The 22,229-nt window shown below is 47.4% G+C and overlaps 1 protein-coding gene across 1 annotated transcript; it reads left to right on the forward strand.

The window, feature by feature from the left end:
• The first annotated feature begins 535 nt into the window (after window positions 1-535).
• Window positions 536-12,101, forward strand: NPM1 (nucleophosmin 1). Its single transcript, XM_058815186.1, has 11 exons — window positions 536-657; window positions 1,332-1,411; window positions 4,167-4,286; window positions 5,023-5,116; window positions 5,632-5,732; window positions 6,197-6,258; window positions 6,706-6,760; window positions 7,744-7,833; window positions 8,714-8,815; window positions 10,705-10,779; window positions 11,752-12,101. Exons 1-11 carry the CDS (start codon window positions 594-596, stop codon window positions 11,788-11,790), a joined length of 882 nt encoding a protein of 293 aa, XP_058671169.1. The 5' UTR covers window positions 536-593; the 3' UTR covers window positions 11,791-12,101.
• The last annotated feature ends 10,128 nt before the right edge of the window (window positions 12,102-22,229 follow it).

Raw genomic sequence — 22,229 nt, forward strand, 5'->3', positions numbered from 1 at the left:
TTTAGTCAAAGATGACATCAACAACCAGCTCCCGTCACAGAGCGAGGAGGGCACGTTCCACTGCAGCACGGCTCTCCGGCTGCCAGCCCTGAGCCAGGCCCGGGGCTGTGGCCGCGCCCCCCATGCTGTCCCCGCGTGCAGCGCGGCCGCGGGGCGGAACGCTGCGATCCCCACCCATGGCTCTGCCCCGCGTGTGATGCGGCCCTGGAGCGGAACGCTGCGATCCCCGCGGCGCCGGGGCAGCCACGGCTCCATCGCGGCAGTCCCAGGCCGGGCGGGCCCCGGCCCCCTCACACGGCCCCGGCCCCCTCACACGGCCCCGGCCCCCTCACACGGCCCCGGCCCCCTCACACGGCCCCGGCCCCCTCACACGGCCCCGGCCCCCCATCGCCCCCTGGCGGCCCGCCCGGCCCCGCGCGCGACCACCGTCAGCGCGCGCGCGTGCGCAGGAGCGGCGCGGGGGACCGAGGGACGGGCGCGCGGCTCTCGCGAGAGCACGAGGCTATATCAGCGAGTGGGCGGGCACGGGGCTTTCTTTAGTGCGCGTCCGCCCGCAGCGCAGCAGCCTCGCTCAGTCGTGCCTCAGCCCCGCGATGGAGGACAGCGCCATGGACATGGAGAGCATGGGCCCACTGCGTCCGCAGACTTTCCTCTTCGGTAACGCTCGCCGCGCCGCGCTCTCCCGGGGCCCGCTGGCCCCGTCGCCCCCGCAGGCCCCGGGGCCGAGCGCCGTGCGGGTGCCGTGCAGGGCCGCGGCCTGGGCCGGCCGAGCGCCGCCCCTCCGCGCGCGGGGAAGGGCCGGGGGGGGCTCAGTCGGGCCGGGGGCGCGCAGCGGCCGTTCCCGCGCGCTCGCACGTGGCGGGGCCCGTCCCGCTTGGTCCCGCGCTTTGTTCCCGGTGCCTCCCGCCGTTCCTAAGGACGCGGCGCCCGGCAGCGCCCGCCGAGCACATGGCAGCGCGGCCGGGGGCGGAGCACGTGGAGCGCCGCGGCCGCGCGCCTCGCTGCCCGTAGCCCCGGGCAGGCCCGGCCGCCCACGGCGGGCGGAGCGCAGCTGCCGTGGCCCCGGGCACCGCGGCGGGCACCGGGCGGGGATGGTTTGATTGAAAGTGCTGGGCTCGAGCGGGCCGCGCGGGGAGCTGCGTGCTCCGCTGCAGGCCGCGCTCGCTGGGGTTTTCCTCTCCCCACGTGTTCCGCTCCGTGCGTGCCTGGAGTGTGCCGCTAGTTCCCTGCAAGAACGAGGCCTGCAAGCAGCGAGCTGCCAAGTTACTGGTTAGCAAATACTTATGTCTTAAGTGAAACAGAAGGCTTATAATTAAATTGTTTTCTTACAGGCTGCGAGCTTAAAGCGGATAAAGAGTTTCAGTTTAAAGTAGATGATGAAGAAAATGAACATCAGTTATCTCTGAGAACGGCAAGTAGTGTTTAGCTTTTCCGTTTTAAAAGTAGTGGTGTGCTGTGATGTTGGTTTTTTTACGTGTTATTTACTTCTCCAGTTATAATACCGGTGATCATTGTTACATAAATATTTAAAATAACTATCTAATACTGGCAGTGGAGCACATTCTGTAATTTCAGATATTTTCTGTATTGAAAACGTTTCTCCACTGATGTTTCATTGTAGACAGCAAGTAAATGCAAGGCTGGAAAAGGTTAAAAATCAACTTACAGTGGGTTAATAAGTATAGGCTAAATGGAATTAAATGCTAAACTATACACTGAGGCATCCCTAAGGCAAACAGTGCTGATGCTACAGGAGCAGAGGGGGAAGGATCGACTTGTGAGAGTCATACATAGGCACACTCTTGTGGATTACTAGGAACTTGAATCTTAAAAATCATTTCAGTGTGTTCACAAACATAGCTGGGATTCTTTTTCTTTCCTAGAATCAGATAATAAGTAAATATGTAGAAGAGAGCAGAAACTTTATGTTTTGATTTATTGTCCTTGGTTTGCCCTCTTCAAGGATGTAACTGGGAAACCTCATCTTTCATTCAGATAATCCATCTGACAGACTCCCAGGGAATTCCTGGATGGGTCCTTAGGTCTTTCTGGAGCCACACAAGTCAGATGCAATATTTCAAGGCTTTGGTTCTTGACTGAGTATGGGTTTTTTGAATAGCAAAACAATAATGTTCCCCATCCTAACAGGCAAGAAATTGAAGACTTGTAGCATCTTTGTGGCGTGTTGCTGTATTTAAATGCAAGGAAATGCTTTTATACCTGGAAACAAGAGAGTCTTTAAATTGTGGACTAATTCCTACAGAAGAATTGCTACCTGGAGGTCACTTGCATAACAAGTATCTCCAAACATTTCATGCTGTTACTTAAAACACTTCTGTCTTGGCTATGTGAATCATGTGCTTTTCATCCTTGTATATTATGAAAACTACAGCCTGGACTTGACAATTAGTAATTTGTTTTTAATTAAAATTCCTTTTGATAGAAGAGTATAGCAATGTTTAGGGCAAGTCCACATGCAGATTTCTTCTGTCTGAATGTTCGTTATGCAGTTAAAATTAGTGATACTTAAATTGTATTGTTTTAAGTTCTTTTTCTAATTATATTTTCAAAATTACCTGTAGCATGTCTTCTGATGTTGTACTCTAAGGGATGAAGTAAAAATCCACACCACTGCTTTGTTGTTAGGCTTGTGGGGGGAATGAAGTCCTATGTCAGTAACCACTTCTAGAATTAAAAGGGGTGATGCACAGGAGAAATAGGATTAACATACCAAAGCACAAACTAGAAAATATTTAAGAGACTTTTAGATCTCAAAGGTGTGGGACATGGTTAAACCAAAAAAGACCTTATTGAGTAGAGGAAGGATTTAAAGAAAAGGTGTAAATGCAGCAAATACCTGAGGGCTGCAAGTGTGGTGGGGGACTTGGGCTTGAGCAAGATGGGGAGAAAAGGGAGTAAAGAGGAAAGGAGGAGGATAGATGCAGGAGGTAAAAGTGCCATGAATTTCTGTAAATGTCTTACTATGGCAGCTAAGAACGGGGATGGTCACTCCTTCATGACCTGTTCGGTGTGCATTCCTTCAGTGTAGAAATTAAAGCACGTGCATGGATGCTTGACAAACACAGGAGAAATAAATAAAAAGTGCTATAGTATTGAACTGGGGCAAATGACAAGACATGGTCTAAAATTTGTGTCCCACTAGCTGAGCAATTGAGTGTTGTTGACAACACATTTGAGAGGTGAGATCAGAGATGCAGTTTCACCTCTGAATTGCTAATAACAAAATTTGCCAGAAGTAGTGAATCCGATGTTCTATTTTCCAGCCTTCAGTCTGATACATCTAAAGTGTGGACCATTGCAGCCTCATTAAAGCTCTTCAGCTCTTGAAGAGTAGAAACTTCTGTGTCTCTGCCTGAAGTGTTCACACCCACATCTCCCGTGGGGGTTGGAAAGCTTTCTTTGTTTGGGGTTTAGGGAAGGAAGCACAAAGCCTTGTGCACTGCTGTTGGGAAGAGTTGCAGTGCAAAGTATTTGTGGATTCCACATCTCCCATGTACCCCTGTTAGAGGGGCCCAAGGTTCAGTGAACTGGAGTCTCAGGCCTGACCACTGTCTGTCACTCATTGTTTCCTTGCAGAGTTTTGACTCTTCAGAAAGTGCCAGACTCAGAGTAAGGGATCCAGGTACTTCAGTTTAGAAATGCCTTGGGGCAGCAGTTCCTAGTCTGTGGTGAATTACAGCAAAAGGCATGTGCATAAATCACACTATTCAGCTAAGCTGCTGTTAAAATCCTCAGTGAATGTCAAGTAAGCAGAAGTGCACAGTGTGGTAAAGGGAAGCAATTGGCAGATAAAATGTGGCAGGAGGGGGAAAGCTTTAGGTGTGATTCTGTAGAGGAGATAATGTGTTTATACTTCTCTCCTTGGACCAGCTGTAGAGCTGACTGAACTTGCCACTGCCTCTTTTTGGTGCAGTGATCCAGCAGCAAGTGACCTGATTTCACTGTCATCAGAACACGCCTGGAGGTGCCCCTTGAAAGTTTCAGTGTGTGGAGAAAGGGTGTCAGCTTAGGATGGAGTCTGATGGAATAATTTGTAGTCAGAAATGCAAATTTCAGTATTTCATGATGCAGAACAGTGAATGGAGTTTAGAAGATTGAAAATATTTGGGGTGCTCAGACTGTGTCCTGTTCTTGACTTTTCACAGGTTACTTTAGGTGCTGGAGCCAAAGATGAATTACACATTGTAGAAGCAGAAGCACTGGACTATGAAGGCAACCCTACAAAAGTAGTACTGGCATCTCTGAAAATGTCAGTGCAGCCTACAGTAAGTGCAGAAACTTAGAAACCTACTGTAAATTTGGTCTCTAGTGAGAAAAAAGTTCAAAATGGCTTGGGTCAGCTGAATTTTAGTGAAACTGAACAGTGTGTTCAGAGAAGTGGCTGCATGTAGTAAATACATCTTTTTTGTGCCTGGTATTGTACTCGAGTCATGTGGAGATAACAGATGTGTTCAAATTACACATTTTTTAAGCAACAGGAATTATTCATGCCATCTATAGACAGACAAGTCCAGACATATGCAAGCAGATGCATCTTTAGGTTGTGTTGCTTTCTTTAAACCTGGGATGGGAACAATTAATTTTTTCTGCAGGTCCCAAACTCTAATGCCACTCTGAAGATGATTGCTCCTCTCTGATTGAAGGGCACCTTGTTGTCATTTCTGCTATCTGGAATGTAGTTTGACTCAGCTGCTGATAGTGTACAACTACACAGTGCTGGGGCAGGTGGGATGGATGATGTTCAAATTGACATTGCTGCTGAGTAAAAACAAATGAATGTGCTTTAACTGGGATAAGCAAGGAGTGTAGTAAACCCCCTCTGTGTGTTTATTGACACTGAGCTGACCTTTTAACACTGGCAGAGTACTCCTTTGAAAGGGAACTTGGAGTAACTTAGCCATGGAGTCTCCAGCTGTTGATGCTGTTTCCACTGGGGTGGAATGTCTGTTAAATACACTTTGCCTGGAATCTGTGACTGAATAGCAATGCTTTGTCCCCCAGGTTTCATTGGGTGGCTTCGAGATCACACCCCCAGTGGTGCTGAGGTTGAAATGTGGCTCAGGGCCTGTGTACGTCAGTGGCCAGCACCTCGTAGGTACGTATGGCTGCTCACTGCTGTGTCCTGGGCAGCACCTGCAGAACTTACAGGGTTTGCAGCTGGTGCTGCAAGCAGTGCCTGGGCTGGTACTGAGAAGACTGTCCATGAATTAGTTCTGGTTTTTACCTAAACTAACCCAGGGCTAGTCCTCTCCTTTCAGAAATTGTCTTTGACGTTGCTCTACTAGTTTTCAAAAATGTCTCCTTAGGATTGGAGAAAACATTATTTTTGACTTTGTGTTGTCTGTTGTACGTGGAAAAGGGTTCTGACCAGTGTGAGGGGTGGTAGTTCACCTGGTTGGGATTTCCCTGTAGTAGTACCTGCTTCAGTCAGGTGGAAAACCTCCTAGTCAGAGGTTAGGTCACTAGTGGGAAGCTTCCTGATACCAATTCAGCACCTCAGCCAGGCCAAACCTACTCAGTTATGGGTAATGCTCTTGGTTTCTTACTAGCAGTCTTGCTTTATGTTGTTAAGTGAGGTGAGGTTTTTACACTTTGCCTTTGCTTTATCAGCATTAGAAGAAGAACCAGAATCAGATGAGGAGGAAGATGATGCAAAAATTGTTAATGCTTCAACAAAGAGACCAGCAAGTGGAGGAGCTAAACCACCACAGGTATATGGACTTGCAGTCACTTTGTTCACAGCATTTTCTTCTAGTTTGGTATTAGTGCTGCCTCTAGGATGAAGTAGTTAAATGTCTTGCTGTTATGAGTGGGACAGGGTTATTTTGTACTAAATTACAGAAGGTCCCAAAATTTTGTTAAAGGGGTAGATAGAATGGCTGCTTTTGTGGAAATTCTGTCTCCTGTAGTAACTGCACGTTCTGGTAAAAACATCAGTGTACTGCAAGAGTTGATGCTGATTAAAGCACTGGACTTTCCTAACAAGGAAGGGTTCCTAGGCTCAGAGCAATGCAGTGAACTAGTCAGTAGCTTTGGACTTGGCAGCTGTAAGTTCCTGGGTTTAGCTAAATTGATGAAAAGTAGCCTTGTACTTGTGCCATAGTTATTTTGTATGCCAGTTGCTCTTTATTACCGGAAAATGGTATCGACACTTAACAGACTTTCTTTCTTAAAGAAAAAAATAAAATTAGCAGAAGATGATGAGGATGATGATGAAGATGAGGATGACGATGATGAGTATGTATTCCTGTTTTGATAATGTGTTTTAAAATACTGGGCTAACTTTCAGAACATGAATTGTGTGACACAACTGAATGCTAAGTGAAAAAGCTCCTGTATCTTGACTGGGGAAAAGGCATCCTTGTCTTACTTATCTCTACAATGCTATGTAAATTGATGTTCTCCAGATATGTTATACTGGGCTTCCTGTTACTCATTAACTTCTAAAAGTAGTAGTGGATGTCCCTAGGATGTATCCCTTCAGTATTAAAGGGAGGGGAGGGCATTTAACTGCTTCAAAGGTAGTGCTTGCCCTAGCACTTAGCCATGTGTTAAGGTATAAAGTAAACTTCAAAAGATTGCTTGCTTCCTTCATGAATAAAACATTTTATTGGGAGGGAGGGGGAAGATCAATTCTTAACATGGATCTTGAGTTATGGTGAGTGACTTCCTTTTTAATTGTAGTGATGAGGATGACTTAGAGGATGATGAGGAAGAAATTAAAGCACCAGTAAAGAAAGTAAGTGGCTAATCCTGTGATACGATAGTAATCCAGCAGGTAGTCCCTTAAATCAATGAGCTTTATCACAGCTCTTTGGAATCTGTGAATGGGGGATGCACTAGGTTTAGCTCAGCCTGTGTGAAGAAATTGTAATAGGGTGTGAAAACACTTCAGTGTGAATGTGCACCCATCCAGTCCATGTTCTATTTCCTTGGCTGCAAAGGGGTGACTGGGTCTTACCAGCACAGGGATGCAGCGGTCAGACTGGTGTGGGCCTGGATGGCTGTTAAACAGCAAATGAAATCCTGCTCGAAGGGGGTTGAGCTTGGCAGTTCAGTCCTGCCTGCTGTGGAAAGGAGCTTTCAGCGACTTCAGCCGCAAGGGCTGTGAATGTGTGAGCCTCTGGCCGGGCCCGCTGCGGCACGGACGGGCCGGGAGTGCTGTACCCTCAGCCCTCGAGGGCCATCTGGCGGCGCTGTGAGCGCACTGCAGGGCAGCTGTGCCGCGAGGAGGGGCAGGCATTTGCTTGTTCTCACACTTGTGTACTTCAGCTTGAACTTTTATGTTCATACCTACTGTTAAAAACCAGATATTTATAGTTTTACTTCCCCATGTGCTGTTCGCTCCCTACTGAATTGCCATAAGTGACAGTGCACAGTGGCCTGGTAGTGAGTCTGAAATGCAGATTCCAGCCATGTGAGGTGATCTGGGGTGACTGAACAAAACTGTCCTGATTGATACAGGAATTGTAGACTCTGTGTCTTAGATATGCATGTGGTGTCATGTCCCATGCACATCCCAGACAGTATTTCTGGATGAAATGCCAAATGAGATAATGGTTGTGTTACAGAAAAAAGACAGCCCTGAATGATGTAACAGAACTTGTTCCTGGGTGTGTTACTGTTCTGCAGGAGGAGGTTTTTCTTTGGGTTCCTGTAACATGCTATCTTGAGTTTACTTTGCAGTCATTTGACACATGAACTTGTGTGCTTGCCTTTCAGCCTGCTCGTGAGGTTGCAGGGAAAAACATGCAGAAAGCAAAGCAGAATGGAAAAGACTCTAAGCCATCCACACCAGCATCTAAATCAAAAGTGAGTGAAAACAACTGAGTAAAACAAAGCTTTATTCTACTGAGGAAGCTAGGTTTTTGCCTAATGGTAACTTCAAACAACATACTAACATTCAAATTAGATTTTTAGATCTTGATATGAAGCATGGGGAAGGTACTGTTCACTGCTTCATGTTTTCTGTGAAATTCTTCAGTGATGAGTATGTGCCTACAACAGTCTGAATCTGAAATCAGACATGCTGTCCCTTGGGAATACTGGTAATTCTTTGGTTTGAAACACTAAATCTATTGGTTTTGTGCAGCACCTAGTACAAGAGGGTGACTGCCAAGTGTGTTTCCACTGGAGAACACTGGAGGCTGTTTTCCAGTGGAAACACAGGAAAAGGGGGCTCCCATGACAATCACCCACTGCAGGACTGGCAGTTTCCTTCCTTGCTAATGCTGTGTGATTGTGTCCTGATGCCTTGTGCAGCTTCTCCTTGCTGCAGGTACTCTGACATGATGCCAGGAGGGTTCACACAGACATGAGCATGGGATGCATGGCAGGACAACATGTGAGAAGCACTGCAGGTGTGCCTTTTAAAGCATGACCTAATCTGGCTGCAGATGTGGAGTAAAATGTGAATCACTAAAAATTTTGGCTATTTATGGTTTCATTTCTCTTCAAAGAGCTGTGGAGGCACCTGCCCAGAAGCATGAGACACCAGCTGTGCTAACTCTAATAATTCCAGATTTGAAAACCATGATTTTTCATGCTTCTAAGGAATGTGAGGGAAGCATAAATTTAGGTTTTGTGACTGTCTAAAACCTGTATGGACTATCAGTGTGATAGCTAGTTTTATAAAATTTATCTTATATTCTCTGTAACTTTATGTGCAAGTTACTAATGAAATAATTTTCAGACTCCAGATTCCAAGAAGGATAAAACTCTAACTCCAAAAACACCAAAAGTCCCTCTGTCATTAGAGGAGATCAAAGCAAAAATGCAAGCATCTATAGATAAGGTGAGTGTTTGGGAATGAAGTTTCTCAGCCTTTCTTTTACACTTCCACAGATGAGAAGAATTGGATGTTTCAGTAAATGGTTATGATGTTGCTGATTCCTGTGCTGTTGCTATGAGTGGGTGTTGATGTTGAAGCTCAGAGAAATGAAAACACATTTGCGGGGAAAAGCTTCTACTCAAGAGAAACAAAACCACTTTGTTTGTATTTTTCCAGTAGTGCTGATTAGTTTGGTATTTCTTGGTGAACTGTCTCTGTTCAAATTGTAAAAAACCCTTAGGCTATACTTACTGTTAAGATGACTTAAATAGTGCATATGCAGTTTGGGTTGCTAAAGTAAAGTGGAGTGAGTTCTTCACGTGGTTGGAATGCTTTGGTCTTGAAGCAGTATCCTGATGCTTGTAAGGCTCAGTAACTTCCAGAAGAGGGAGATAGGTGCTTGTGGTGTGAGTTAAAGCACTGCTGCAGACCTGAAAGCTTTTGCTTTCTGGAGGGATCCGGGCCTGAGTCTCCCTTCAGTGGATGCTTCACCCCTCTAAGGTGTCAGGCCAGTCACTTGCTCTGGTTGTTACCAGGTGTCAGTAGTGTTATTAGCAGCTATTTAAGTACAAAATAGACAATCCAGTTGCAGGCTGGTTGGGTGTAGCAGGTGATTCTTTACCTCCTGAGCCAGGGTTGAAGTGTGTGTGCCAGCAAGGGCTGTGTTCTGAGTATCCCTGAGCTTGGAGCAGATGGGAGTGAGGGCCTGCCTCTTGGCTAGCTCACAAGTGCTGATGTGAGTGCTAGGAAGCATTGCTGGTTTGCTGATGGGGTTTTTTAATTCAAGATTTCTTGAACCCATAATATGGATAACAAAGGTCACCTAAAGAATTAGGATCATCTTCTGCTTAGATCCATTAGTGTTTTGGGGCTGCTTTTTTCCAGGAATGCAAAATAAGACCAGAAGTGTTTAAATACAGGGTGGATGCAGAATGAGCAGTGGCTGTGATGAGGTGTGGTGTCAGGAATGACTCAGGAGCCATGATGAGTGGTGCTTGTGCAGGGTGAGCACAAGTGCCTGAGCTGCTCACAGTAGACACATGCAGAGCAGATAACTGGCAAAAAGAGCTTTAAAATTAATTACCTGGTGCTGGAGAGTGCTTCTACAGAGAATGCTGTCTAGCAGGGAGCAGCTAAGTGTGCTGTCCTAATTGACATGCAATATTTCAATTGATTCACCTGAGAAATTGGGAAGTATTTATTTTGGGACATGGAAAAGAAATCAGTGTCTCCTAAAGTAGCATGCTGTGTTATTTTCCCTGGAGATACTAGGAGACAAGATGATAAACTTGTATGTATGATTTAGTTACTGAATCTGCATGGTACAGTTGAGCATGTGCAAACACAGTTCCAGGGATTACAAGGAAGTGTTTCCAGAACAGTTATTTAATTTAATACAAGTCACATATCAATGAGTAGTGTATTAGTGAGTTTTAAAAGATAGGTGGAAGGTCAGTTCGTGTTTTGCTGAAGAGAGCTGAAGTTAAGAATCTGCCTGTGAAGGGTGGTCTGAGGTTGTGTGTTGCAGTAAGAGTCTGTAAATTAAGAATTTATTGTAATTTATCTGAGTAGAATGCGACTGTTTACTACAAACAGTGATTTTAAGTGGTGAACACTGTTATGCTCTTCAGCATCAACAAAGAATCTTGGACAGCAATTCAGTTTGTAGCCACTTCTGTCAGAAATAGCTGGGCATGGTAGAAGAACAAACTTCCTAAAATGGTTTAAAGCAGACTAGTGTGGGAAGTTGCCAGGTGAGTTCCAACTCCATGTATTGCAAAGGGTTTTCAGCATCAAATGTTGATAGCATTAAGTGACCTGCAGACCCTAAAGCTTGTTTTTCTTTCAAATAGGGTACTACCCTTCCTAAGCTGGAGCCCAAATTTGCCAACTACGTTAAGAATTGCTTCAGGACGGAGGACCAGAAGGTAACAGGATTCATCACAGCTTGATAAAGTCCAAAAACTTTTATAACCTTGGGGATTCTTTTCCACTTTTTAATCTTTACAAGCATTGGACTGTTTTAAAGGGTTGCAAACCACAAACAATACTTCAGGTTAAATATATGGGAATGGTTTTAAGGGTTTTAGTTGGCCAAGATGGGAAAGCTAATATTTTATTACATTTTTCCAGCTTTTATATGGTTGGTAAATTATCTCTTGCTTACTAAACCCACAGAATTTTCCTTTTGGCACTATATTGGCTAAGGAAATGAGCTGTGGTTTCCCTTGCTGCTGAATTTGGCCACCTCAGCCAGTCTGGTGTTCAGCCCTTTGTTGGGAGGGTGTCTGGGACAGCAGAGCTGTTTTGTGATGGAGATTATGGCATTCTTGCCACATTCTCTCCCAGAATCAACAGAGTTCTTGAAGAGAGCACAAGCCAAATTGTGATATCAGGAAGCAAGTTTCTGAATTTAGTTATTACTTAACACAGACTAAGCTGAAAATGTGTCTTAGATTTCCCTTACAAAATTCCACCAAGTCAGTTTTGCAGTGACAGAATTGCTTATGCTTTCCTGCTTCCCTCAGTGGTTTGGTGTAAACTTGTCTGATGGACAAATTGATATGTTCCTGAAGGAATGTTGAAAAGCATCAGCCTCAGCTACTGGACCTGCTGTGGCATTAGCCAGGGTGGGCAGAGTTCAGCCAGGATTTGCTTCACTGATCCTCACCCATCCTCCCAGTCAACCTGCACTGAATTCTTACTATTGTGACCTAGTGTGAATAATAATCTTCTAGCAGAAAGATCCAATGTCATGCTTTCAACTTGATTTTTTCTGAAAGGAATGTACTTTTCTTGCAATTTCTTGTCAATATTTTATGAAATAAGTGGTGATAGTAAGCTAAGAATAATTTTTTTTAAATGGATTTCAATTTCTAACTTTCTGTGTACACTTCCAGGTCATTCAAGCTCTCTGGCAGTGGAGACAGACTCTGTAAGAAAAGAAAACAGTTTAAACAGTTCGTTAAAATCTGCAGTCTTACTTCTGTAACCATTATTCGGCTGTTCTTTTTACAAATACTGAAAGAGCTTTCCCTCCTGTGTCTGATAAATGTCATCCAGATTACCTTGCCAAGAATGTGTTGTCCAAAATGCCTGTTTAGTTTTTAAAGACAGGACTCCACCCTCAGCTTCATTTTTAAGTATGTATGGAATGTTTTGATAAGGCATGGTGGTGGTCAGACAAATGGAAATGGTGGGGAGACTAAATGTATGTGAAAAAAATAAAATTTAGTATTTTGATACAGTACTATTGTTTCTTTTTTTATGGGTGAGGGCGATCTGCATACTGAACCCAGAGATAATTTGGCTTGAAAGTTCTCTGAGGAACTACCTTTGAGTATTTTAGCTGCTTCCCTTTAGCAAGCACACATAAACTGTCCTGTGTTGTCAGCTTCAAAAGCAACTCCAGTTCCATGAGCTTTGGAGCTATGGAGCAATGATTGGGAAGAAGACTGAAGTGGCAAGGGGGGCTTTATTCTTGTCTGAAAGTGACCACTAATTATATAATTGCCTAAAACAGCCCTTCCTGCATCTCAGTTTCTGACCTGCTTCACTGCACTTTGGTTTATGGTTTCTCTCTAACTACTGGGTTTATAGGGCCTGGAACTCCACTTGTAAAATGCAATACTTTTGATCTGGGATTTGCTGGCTGTGCTGTTCCTCTGAGGAGCTGCAGAGTCTGAGGCTGCCTCCCATAATGACTCCTGTGAGGATTTTGTGGAGAGAAGAATTAGCTTGAATGCTGTAGGGGTGTGCCTAGAGAGCTCACTGAGTGAGTTCAGAGCCTGTGGATAAATTCCTGGGAATGCTGAGACTGATCTCCAACAAATCCAAAAGCTTAGATGGGCAGGAAGTCCTCTCTGGTCCTCTGGCCTTCACATGATGCTCAGAGCCAGAGTTCAAATTTTGGGCCATTGTTAAATGAAGTAAAACCATCAATGTTTGTAAGGGCTTTCAGGTGAAGGGAAGCGGGGATGTCTGTGCCTTGAGGATGAGACTCATAACTCCTGTCTGCTGTCACTTCAGTGCATGACTGTTCCACCTTGTGTCCAGTAACTGCAGTCATGGAGACTGGAGGAATACTCATAAAACATTCAAACACTTAAATGGTAACTATCAAACTGCTTTAATCCTTGCTGTGTTTGGGAATTAACACAACTGACTTGTGTTCTCATGGCAGAAAACCCATTAACTTGAGTAAAACAGGTTGAGTTTTCCCCACTTGAAGGACTTGGGACACTTGGGTCCTGCAGCAAGTGGCTTTGCAAGACATGTGAACACACTAGGTTGTGCTGATTAGGCATGGGGTCTGTCCTACTGAGCATTCTTTCCAAGTTGTTTAGGTAGCATAGACAATTTGGTTTGCCACTGAATTTATTTTTTGATGTTTGCTGTTATAAAACCCTTAGTTCCTATAGTTGAGATGCTGGGTGCAATGGAAAGCAGTGCAAGTCTCCAGAAGCAAAATAGTTCTTTTGGGGAAAATAAAGCCAAGGGAAGTGCATGGTAGACAAGCAAAACTGCAAGTCTTGTGTCAAAGATTCGTTTAAGCTTGAGTATAATTGCAGCATGTGAAATGGCAGAGTATAAGGGTTTGAAATGCCTGTTTTGGTGGGGTTATGTCAATAGATGATGTCATATTCACAAGTGAGAGCAGATTTCCCTGGTGAAACAGCTAATGGCACAGACAGGCTTATTTAAGCAAAATTGCCCTCAATTTTGGCTGAAAGGAGTGAAAATTGTACAGTAATTTCAGCAAGAAATTGCTAGCCAGTAAAATACTCTGATTGCTAAAGTTTTAAGAGAAGCCAGGGTGTTGTCTGTCTGTAGGTGACTGACCAAAGCAGGTCTGGGGTGCAGCCTTGCTCTGCAGAAGCATTGTGGGGGAAAGGCAGAGCCTGTATGGGCAGCTCTGAGGGGAATCACTGCTGTGCTGGTGCTGAGGTATAATGTAGCTGAAGTCCTTGTCAGCTGCTGTTGAACCTCATGAGGCATCTTTGAGGCACCCTGGTGGCAGAACAATAATTTCACTTGGCCCTGGTTAGGTCCCACACTCTTCTCTGCCAGTTCATGGAGTAGTGAGGGGTGGTCACTGCCCCACTTCTGGCTGTGGGGCCTTTTCCCTACCTCTGTTGTGCTGCTCACATCTCCCAACCCTGGCTCCTTTTGGGACTGGCTATGGTGACTCTGGATGCAGCTGTATCCTCTTGGATGTTCATGTGCAGCTGCCAGTTCTTTCACTTTGAACAGAGCCTCAAAATTTGATTTTAAAATAAGCTCAGATATGAAAATACCTATTGAAGAGAAAAGACAAATAACAGATGTGGGTTTTTCAAGTACTGCTTTTGACTTTCTGCAGAGTTGAAACATGTTCTTGCCATGGTAATGATGGCAACAAAGCTGTAGTGTTTTGATAGCTGTGTTGGGGTTCTGAGCCTGGTCCTGTGTGATCCTGGTCCTTGAGGATGGCTTATTTGAGAGCATGGAGCTCTGCAGCCAGATGCATTGCTATTTCCTAACCCTGTGATGGGAAAACAACTTCACAGGATGATGAAATGCCTCTCCAGGTAGTGGTGCCTTCACCTTTCCTTTGTACATGAATTGCCATTCCTGTTGCAGATCCTGTCTGTTCCAGCTTTTTTCATATTTCATTTCCTTCTGCAAGTGTTTAATTCCCTACAGTGAACAGGTAGCTGGTGTCCCCCTGTGTGGGACAAAGGGGAGGCCACCCAGCTGAGTGGGGGTGTGTGCTGCAGATAGAGCTGCTCCATTCAGATCTCTCTTGGCATCTCTCTCCAGAAGGGGTGATAACAGAAGGGCACCATCCTGTTAGGAGCTCCCAGTCTGTGCCTAATTCCTAAGGGTGTTCAAGCGAAATGTTTGTGGCAGCCTTGGGTCTCTCCTGGGGTTCTCTTTGCTCCTGTGATCCAGCAGACCTGCCAGAATGGCTTTTCAGAGTCCAGGGGCTGTGATGAGTGCAAGGCTCTTTGCCTGTGCTCAGCAATGGTTGCAGCCTTTGGAAAGAAGCAATTCAGGCATGGCTGGCAGCAGGGTGGGCGTGTGTGTGGGCTGAGGTAATGGCAAACAGGGCAGGATGGGTGGCGGTTTTGGGCTCCTTGCCACCCAGACGGTCCCTCAGGGGCTGAGTTCGTGCTCCTACCCAGGTACCCCAAGCCATGTCCTGTCTCTTTTGCATGTGCATTACTGACTAGCAGCCAAACTCTCAACTTTTCCTTCCTTCTCTGTGCAACCAGCACGTAGATCCTTATTCTCCTCACTGTTTTCCCAAAAGGGCGTTAAAGACTGGATCCTACTTAGAAATGTCAGATAAAGCTACAAAAGAATGGGGTGGTTTGGAGCTCAGTGTTGGATGGAGCACAGTGCCTTTATTCCTGCCCTTGGCTAGTGGGCAGTAGTTTCTGGCAAGCAACAGCAAATGCAATTGATTGTGCTGAGTGAGGTTTGGAGGTTTTGTGATCTGGTATTTATTAAGGATTGCCCTGTCTGAGCCTGGTTCTCAATGTGAACACAGAGAGCTGAGTGTGTGTGATGAGGTGCAGGAAAAGTGATGCTGGATTTGCAGGTGTGCCTCAAGGGCCTGCCTTGTCCTCAGTTTGCAGGTAGCACAGGGAACACCCTCCTGGCTGCTCACTGGGTTACCTGCATGGACACTGTTGGGAACAATTCTGTGTTGTGGATCAGCTCTTCAGTGACTGGCCTTTGGATTGTCTTACATAAATGAATTTTAAGCGGTGCCTAATTGGGACCAAGTAAATCAATCAAATATATCAAATGTTAATTAAGATGTGTGCTGTGGGAACCACATGTATGGCCTGCATCCAGTTGTATGAAGATGACTTTTGCTCTTCTCCTTTCTTCAAAAACTTCTTTCTTCCACCACTTCTGTCACCTCTCCCTGACCAAGCCATAAGAGCCTCTATGGGAAAAGGATCCTGGGAGAAAACAAGCAAGAAAGGGCAATGAATAAAACAAGGGGGGAAAAGGTGGCCAAGCGTCAAAAGTGAGAATGGGAAAAGTGAAGGCCCTGTGAGGGATGCTCAGCAGGGCACCTCTGACAGTGCCCACCCTCACTGAGCTGGCCATGCCAATCCCCTGTGCTGCTGCCTGGAGCCTTGTCCAGGACAAGGGCATGGCCACCACCACCCTGCTTTACTGCAAATGGCAAAGAGAAGGAGCAGAGCTGGGCTCTCAGAGCTGATGTGCCTGATTCACCTCAAGTGATTACACTGGTGCTAGAAACAGCCTTTGAGGGCAATTGAAGGCAATTTAGTTAGAAGGGTCCTGGAGTCTTACTCAACCAATTTCTGGGGGCCTGAAGCCTGCTGAGCCCCATCCAATTCTGTTGACTTACTGTTTCTCTTTCTACAATTTTAGAGAAAACAGTTTTTCTTTCCTGTTTTCAAATTAGGCCTCAGGTTTTACATTGGTTATGGTTTTTCTTAATGAGTGATAATGGCAGGGAGAGTTAAAGATGTATTGTAGCTGTTGAGGTATTTGGCATTTCACCACTGCAGCCAACTTTATCTGTGCCTGTTCATGAAACTTTTCCCACCGTTCCTTACATTTGTCCCAAAGCTTGTAATTGTGCTATTTTCCCAGGAATGTCCTTGATGAAAGGCTCCTAGCAGCCCTTATCGTGCTATTTTGAGGCAGTGAATGTTATCTGGGCACTGCTTCGAGTGGTGGAAAGCTGTTCCCTGGGTGTAAATGTGTGTGAGGACACCAACAACAGTGCACAGCTACAGCTAATAAGTAAAGCTTCCAATTTAATAATAAGGCCACCTCTGGTGTTCAGGCCATTCTTCCCCATTTCCTAAATATTTTTCCCATACTTTCAAGCCTTTCCTTCCAATTTTCTACATGGAAAATAGATTTTAATTCAATAATTGTAGCTCAGGGCAGTGCAGGGCCCTCAGCCAGTCCTTGTGATCTCCAGAGAGCACAGGACAGGGAGATTGGGGGATCTTGGCTTCATTTCTAGGGTCTTGAATTAGGAGAGATGCTTCTACTTGTTCCCTCTGGCTTCATGGTTCTAAATAGTCTTTTCCAACTCCTTCCTTGTTCTACATCTTGCCGGAACCTTCTTGCTTAGTCCTTCACTGCTCTTCAGACTTTTCAGTCTTCTGATCGTTTTCAGTTCCTCCTCCAGTCTGTTGGAGCAGCATGGCCTTTCCCTGATCTCTGGGAAAAGCTTGGGAACCATGGCAAACATGGTGCTCCTGCATGAATCTGTGCCCTGTCTGGGTTGCTTGTCAGTGTCCCTGAGAGCCCAGCTGTGGCTGGTGCCCTCATTGAGGCCATGGTGGAGAATGCTGATAAGAGCCCTGCTGTTGTACCTCCTCTGCTTGCAGGAGATGTTTGTGCATGCCCCAGGAGAATGGGGCTTCCAGAGATGTCTCTTTACTGATCTGTGACATTGCAGAAAAATGGCATTTTCCAATATTTTTTTGTGTAAATCCACCCATATGACATTTTCTAAATCCATGCTCTGATGCAAAGTGTGGCTGCAATTCCTCTTCAGAAAGGTCAGTAGTAACACAGGTTTTCCAGCGATGTTTGCAGAACCTGAGCTGTCCCACAGCCCACCCTGAGTTCCTCCAGGGTCACTCATTCACTCGTGTCACCAGTGGGGCCAGTGACACAGGGCATTGAGAGGTCTGTGGTGTCACCAGGCAGTGCCTGCATCAGCCCTGAGCTGTCCCTGCAGTGTCCCTGCCAGCTGTGGGGACAGGGGTGCTCATGCACGCTGTGTGAGGTCCTGCCCTGGGGCAGAGGGCAGGAGCCCAGGGTGGTGCTGTGGGGAGGGATGGGTCATCCCACAGACAGGGCTTGAGCTGGGCACTTGCTGGAGACAGCCTGATTCAGAAGACTTCAGTCAAAGAGGTTTATGTTTAAGAGCTGTTGAGCTGAAAAGCTCTAAGTTAAGGAAATATTAAGTTTTGAAGCTTAACAGCTTGTGATTTTTTTAATTTTTTTTTTTTTTTTAGGGAAAAGTGAAACCATAGAGGAATATAAATACAAGGAGCCAAGCCCTCAGATTTAGTGCAGTGCAAAGGCTGAAAAGTGGAATTTCCCACTGGTTTGTGTAGGGTTGTCTGCAGGGGTTGGCCTGTTCTTGCCTCCCTTCAAAAGCAGCTGTCTGATGCTTTCAGAGGGGAGCTGCCATGCTCCTGGGCACTGGGGCCGAGGCAGGCCCGTGTCTGTGTGCACCCTGGGCCAGACACTGGCTCCAGCTGAGGGGCCCTGGGCACTGGAGAGGGGCTGATACCCAGCAGAGCAGGGTGTTGAAGCAACCCACTGGTCTGCCCCTTAGCTTGAGATGTCCATCATTGTCAGGGATTACCCTCATTGCTCTGCTGATAAAACACTGGGATTTGTTTATGAGTACGCTGGAGCTTTTAGAGGAATCTGAGGTTTAAGTCCCCAAATCCCATTGAAAATCCAAGGGGTGTAAAACCTTTATAAGCTCTGAAACCCTGCCTGCTGGATAATGCCTGCCTCTCTAGGGTTTCTTTTCTCTTAGAAAGTAATGATACACATCAGAACAAGGGCTGTAGCATGCTGGGTTCTCCCTCTGCAAGGGGCCACGAGACATCCCTGTGGCTGAGAGCTGGAAGGGATGCTGCAGTTGCCTCTGTTCCCAAGAAGTCCAAGCTGTGATGGCTGAATCCATCTCCTGACTGTTCTTCACCATGTTCCTTCTGCAAGACTGTCCCTGAATGTGGTGAGGCTGAAGTCCTGTCCTCCTGGACAGCTCAGGGTCATTTTGAGGTGGCTCTTCTGTCAAATGGCAGTAACTGCACAGCATCCCCTCCTTCCCTGAGTGTCCACACTGTGTGGCAGAAGCATTCCTTACCTTGGGATGAAGTTGTCTTTCTGTGTGTAAACTGGATATAGGCAGAACATGCACCCTAGTCAGTCTGCAAGTTGTCTTTCCTTTTACCAAGGCTTTCAGATTCAGAAAACCTCTTCAGCTGGATTCTCTGTAAGGAAAAGTTGGCTTATAGAACAACACAAGGCTGGAGATGCAGATAACAGGAGCAAACCACACACGGATTTGCTCACTGGCAGCAGGGCTGGGATGTAGAGCTGAACTTGGTATTTGCACAACATCAGCCCAGGTTTTTGAGTTTAATTTAAATCTTGGTGTGCCAGATGCAGCAGGGCCAGTTCCTGGCCATTCCTGCTGGCTTCTCTTTCACATTCCAAAGGGGTATCTGGGGTAGGAAGGCTTCCCATTCAAGCATGCTCTTAAGTCCTTGGCCCCATTGAATGGGCTCCATGCTCTGTGAAACGCCTGCTCCTCGTGGGATATGGACCAGTGGAGCAATGAGGGAAGCTCATTTCACTGGGGGCACCTTCACTGCCCTGCAAGGGAAAGGTCAGGCTGCTCAGACTTTGATTTGAGCTGCTGAAGGGCGCCCACTAATCCAATAAGCCACCGAGGGACTGCAGGACACAGCCTCAATTCAGGCATTTGCAAGGGTGAGTGGAAGGCAGTAACCCCAGGAGCTCCCAGGGCGTCCTGCAGTGCACGCTCCTACCTGGTCCTGTCTTGTTTTATAAAGTGCTGTGAACGTCAGGCTCTCAGGAGCTGCTGTGCCAGCCTTCACACCCTGAGCGTGCTGTAAGAAAAATAAACACCCTTAAAGGTTTTCCAGTGGGCAGCAGCTTCTCTGGCTAGATTTGTGCTGGGAATCTGATCACACAGGAGCCTTCAGCAGTGGAGCAACAGGTTTGGGTGTGGAGCTTTTAATATTATATATATATATACACACACACACACACACACACACACACATGCTCGTATATATTCATAACAGCATGCCGCTAAATGATATTTCTATTTTTTCAGAGACATGTATGAGCTGCCTCTTCTCTATTCTGTGCCCCCTCTGTGTTGTTCAAGACTGGTAATTGGCTGAAATTCACCCAATATTGGTATTATTCTCCAGGTAACTATTTGGATATTGAAAATTTAGGGGTTTTGTCAGACTACTGAGCACAAAAGATTTTTGTGATTACAAAAAAGAATTTTTGTGATTACAAATACAGTAATTGAAAGAAGAAAACCCTCATGTGCCATCTTTAAAACAACCCCTTGTGTTGCCCTGGCAGTTTTTGCTGTTTGACATGTCCAGGTCCTTCTGGCTTGTGTGAATCCAAGTCCTTGGGGTCATGGCTGTGGGGACAGCTGTGCTACCAGCACATGGCTCTTCAGCATGCTCTGGGCCAGCATCACCTGGGATGAGTTTTTCCATGCATAGCTCACAGCTCTGTTGTAGCTGCTGTAATTTTACGTGCTGTTGGGGCAATTAAAATGATAAATGTTAGCAGCAGCTTTACAAATTCCTTTTTGAGCTGTTCTTCCAGCCAGGTGCAGCAGCCCTGGGCCACCTTGGGTATTGGGCAGAGCCATCAGTGGCCATCTGTGGAGCTTTTTCTTGGAGGCAAGTGATGGAAAAGCCTGAGGAGCAGTCAAAGCTCATGCTGACAGGTAACTGTGAGGCTTTTGGAGGAGTCACTGCCCCTGGCTTTGCAGAACTCCTGTGTGTGTTGGGCAGCACATACTGGAGTTAGCAAGGTGAGGGGCTGTGGTGGCCATGACCCTGTACCTTTCCTGGGGGCTGAGCAGCACCTACTAGCATAAGATGGCACAGGCTGGGCTTCTGCCACCCAAACTGCTTCCAAGAAATGAGGTACTGGTGATGATTAGGGATACATGGAATATTTTCACATCTAAGTTAAATACTGTGATCTTGTGAGTCCCCAAATTCTGAATTGTTTCAGTGTAGGCATCTCGGTGAGCTCAACTTGTAGGGCTCAGGATGGTGGCTCTGATATTCTTGGCCACGTGTGAAAACAGCTTTCAGCTGTGGCAAGGTGCCATGGGACTGCCAGGACAGGGATGCATGGGGCCTCTGATGTTGGTGACATCAGCAATTGACAGCAGTTTGGGTTTTTGGTTTTTTTTTTAACTTGCAGATCCATAAGACCAGAAGTGTGAAGTCTGTTAGATACATCACAGACATGTGTTAGTGCTGGAAATTTTATAAGGACTTGCTTTGATCACTGTTTTAAAACTTAATGTTTTCTGTGCCTCTTGAGCCTGAAACTATGGGCCGAAAAACCCTGTGACTTGATACCTGAAGGCTCCCCAGTGATGAACTCCAGGGATTAAAGATGTTGCTTATTCGTGGCTGAGAGTGCCGGGGGAGCGAGCACCTCAGTCCCTGCAGGGGTGGGAGCAGCTGGGCCCGACACGCTGCGCTGATGCACGCTGTTATTTGAGTGGAGAATTTGGAAAGCTCGGAGTTCTGAGCTAGGGTTATGTTCTCACTTAATAAGGTGTTAACTGACGCTGGGTGCTCTTTGGAGAGTTCGGCTATGTGCGGAGGTTAACGGTTCCTGGCATCTTGTCTGCTATGAACGAGCTTCCAGACAAGAGGAAAGAGTTACCACACGCTATCAGCGTGTGATTTTTTTTTTTTTTCCCTAAAAAAGCAAACCCCCAAACAAACAAAAACCCCTCCCCGAAGCTGAGGCGGAGGAAGCCTCTGGGCTTTCCCCGGGGCCGCGGGCGGTGCGGGGCGGCGGCGCGGCCGCTGGAGGGCAGGCGAGCCGTGCGGAGCGGCGGCGGCAGCGCCGCGCTGACCCCGCCGTCCGCGTCCCGCCGGGGAGCGGAGCCGGGCCCACGGAGCGGGCGGCCGCGGCTGTCCCGGCCCGCGAGGCGCCGCTCCGGGGCTGCCGGGCCCCGCTGCCGCCCGCCCGGGGCTCGAGGGCACGGGGCGCGCTCCTGCCCCGTCGGAGGTGAGGGCGCGGCGGCCCCCGGTGAGCCGCGGCCCCCGCGCCGGTGAGCGGGGCAGCGGCCGCTGTGCCGGGCGTTCCGAGCCCCTCGCGTCCCGGGCGAGCGGCGGCGCCGCCCGCTCTGTCGGGCCGGGCAGGGCTCGGGGCAGCCCGACCCCCTCCCTCGCTTTCTCTGTGGAAAACGCTTCCCCGGCCGGCGCTGCCCGCGGCCGGGCGGTGCCCCCTCCGCGCAGGCGGTGCCAGCCCCGCTCCGCCCGGGCGGGTCCCGCCTCCCGCTCCGCGCCCCGCGCATCGCTATGCCGCCCGCCCGGAGCGCGCAGCGCGGGGCGCCCAGCGGAGCCCGGAGCGGGGCGCGGCGGCGGCCGAGAGGCTCCATCCGCCCGGCGGGGCTGGCCCGGCCCGGGGGGACGCGGGGGGGCACTTGCTGATGATCGGAAGTTACTGACAATAAGCACCTTCATCCCCCCAAAGGCGGAGAGAGGGAGAGGAGGAGGAGGAGAGACAGGGGGAGAGGAGAGCTGATGCCTGACGAGTCACTCGGCGGAGG

This window comes from Ammospiza caudacuta, chromosome 16 (assembly GCF_027887145.1).
Source record: "Ammospiza caudacuta isolate bAmmCau1 chromosome 16, bAmmCau1.pri, whole genome shotgun sequence".
Lineage (NCBI taxonomy): Eukaryota > Metazoa > Chordata > Aves > Passeriformes > Passerellidae > Ammospiza > Ammospiza caudacuta.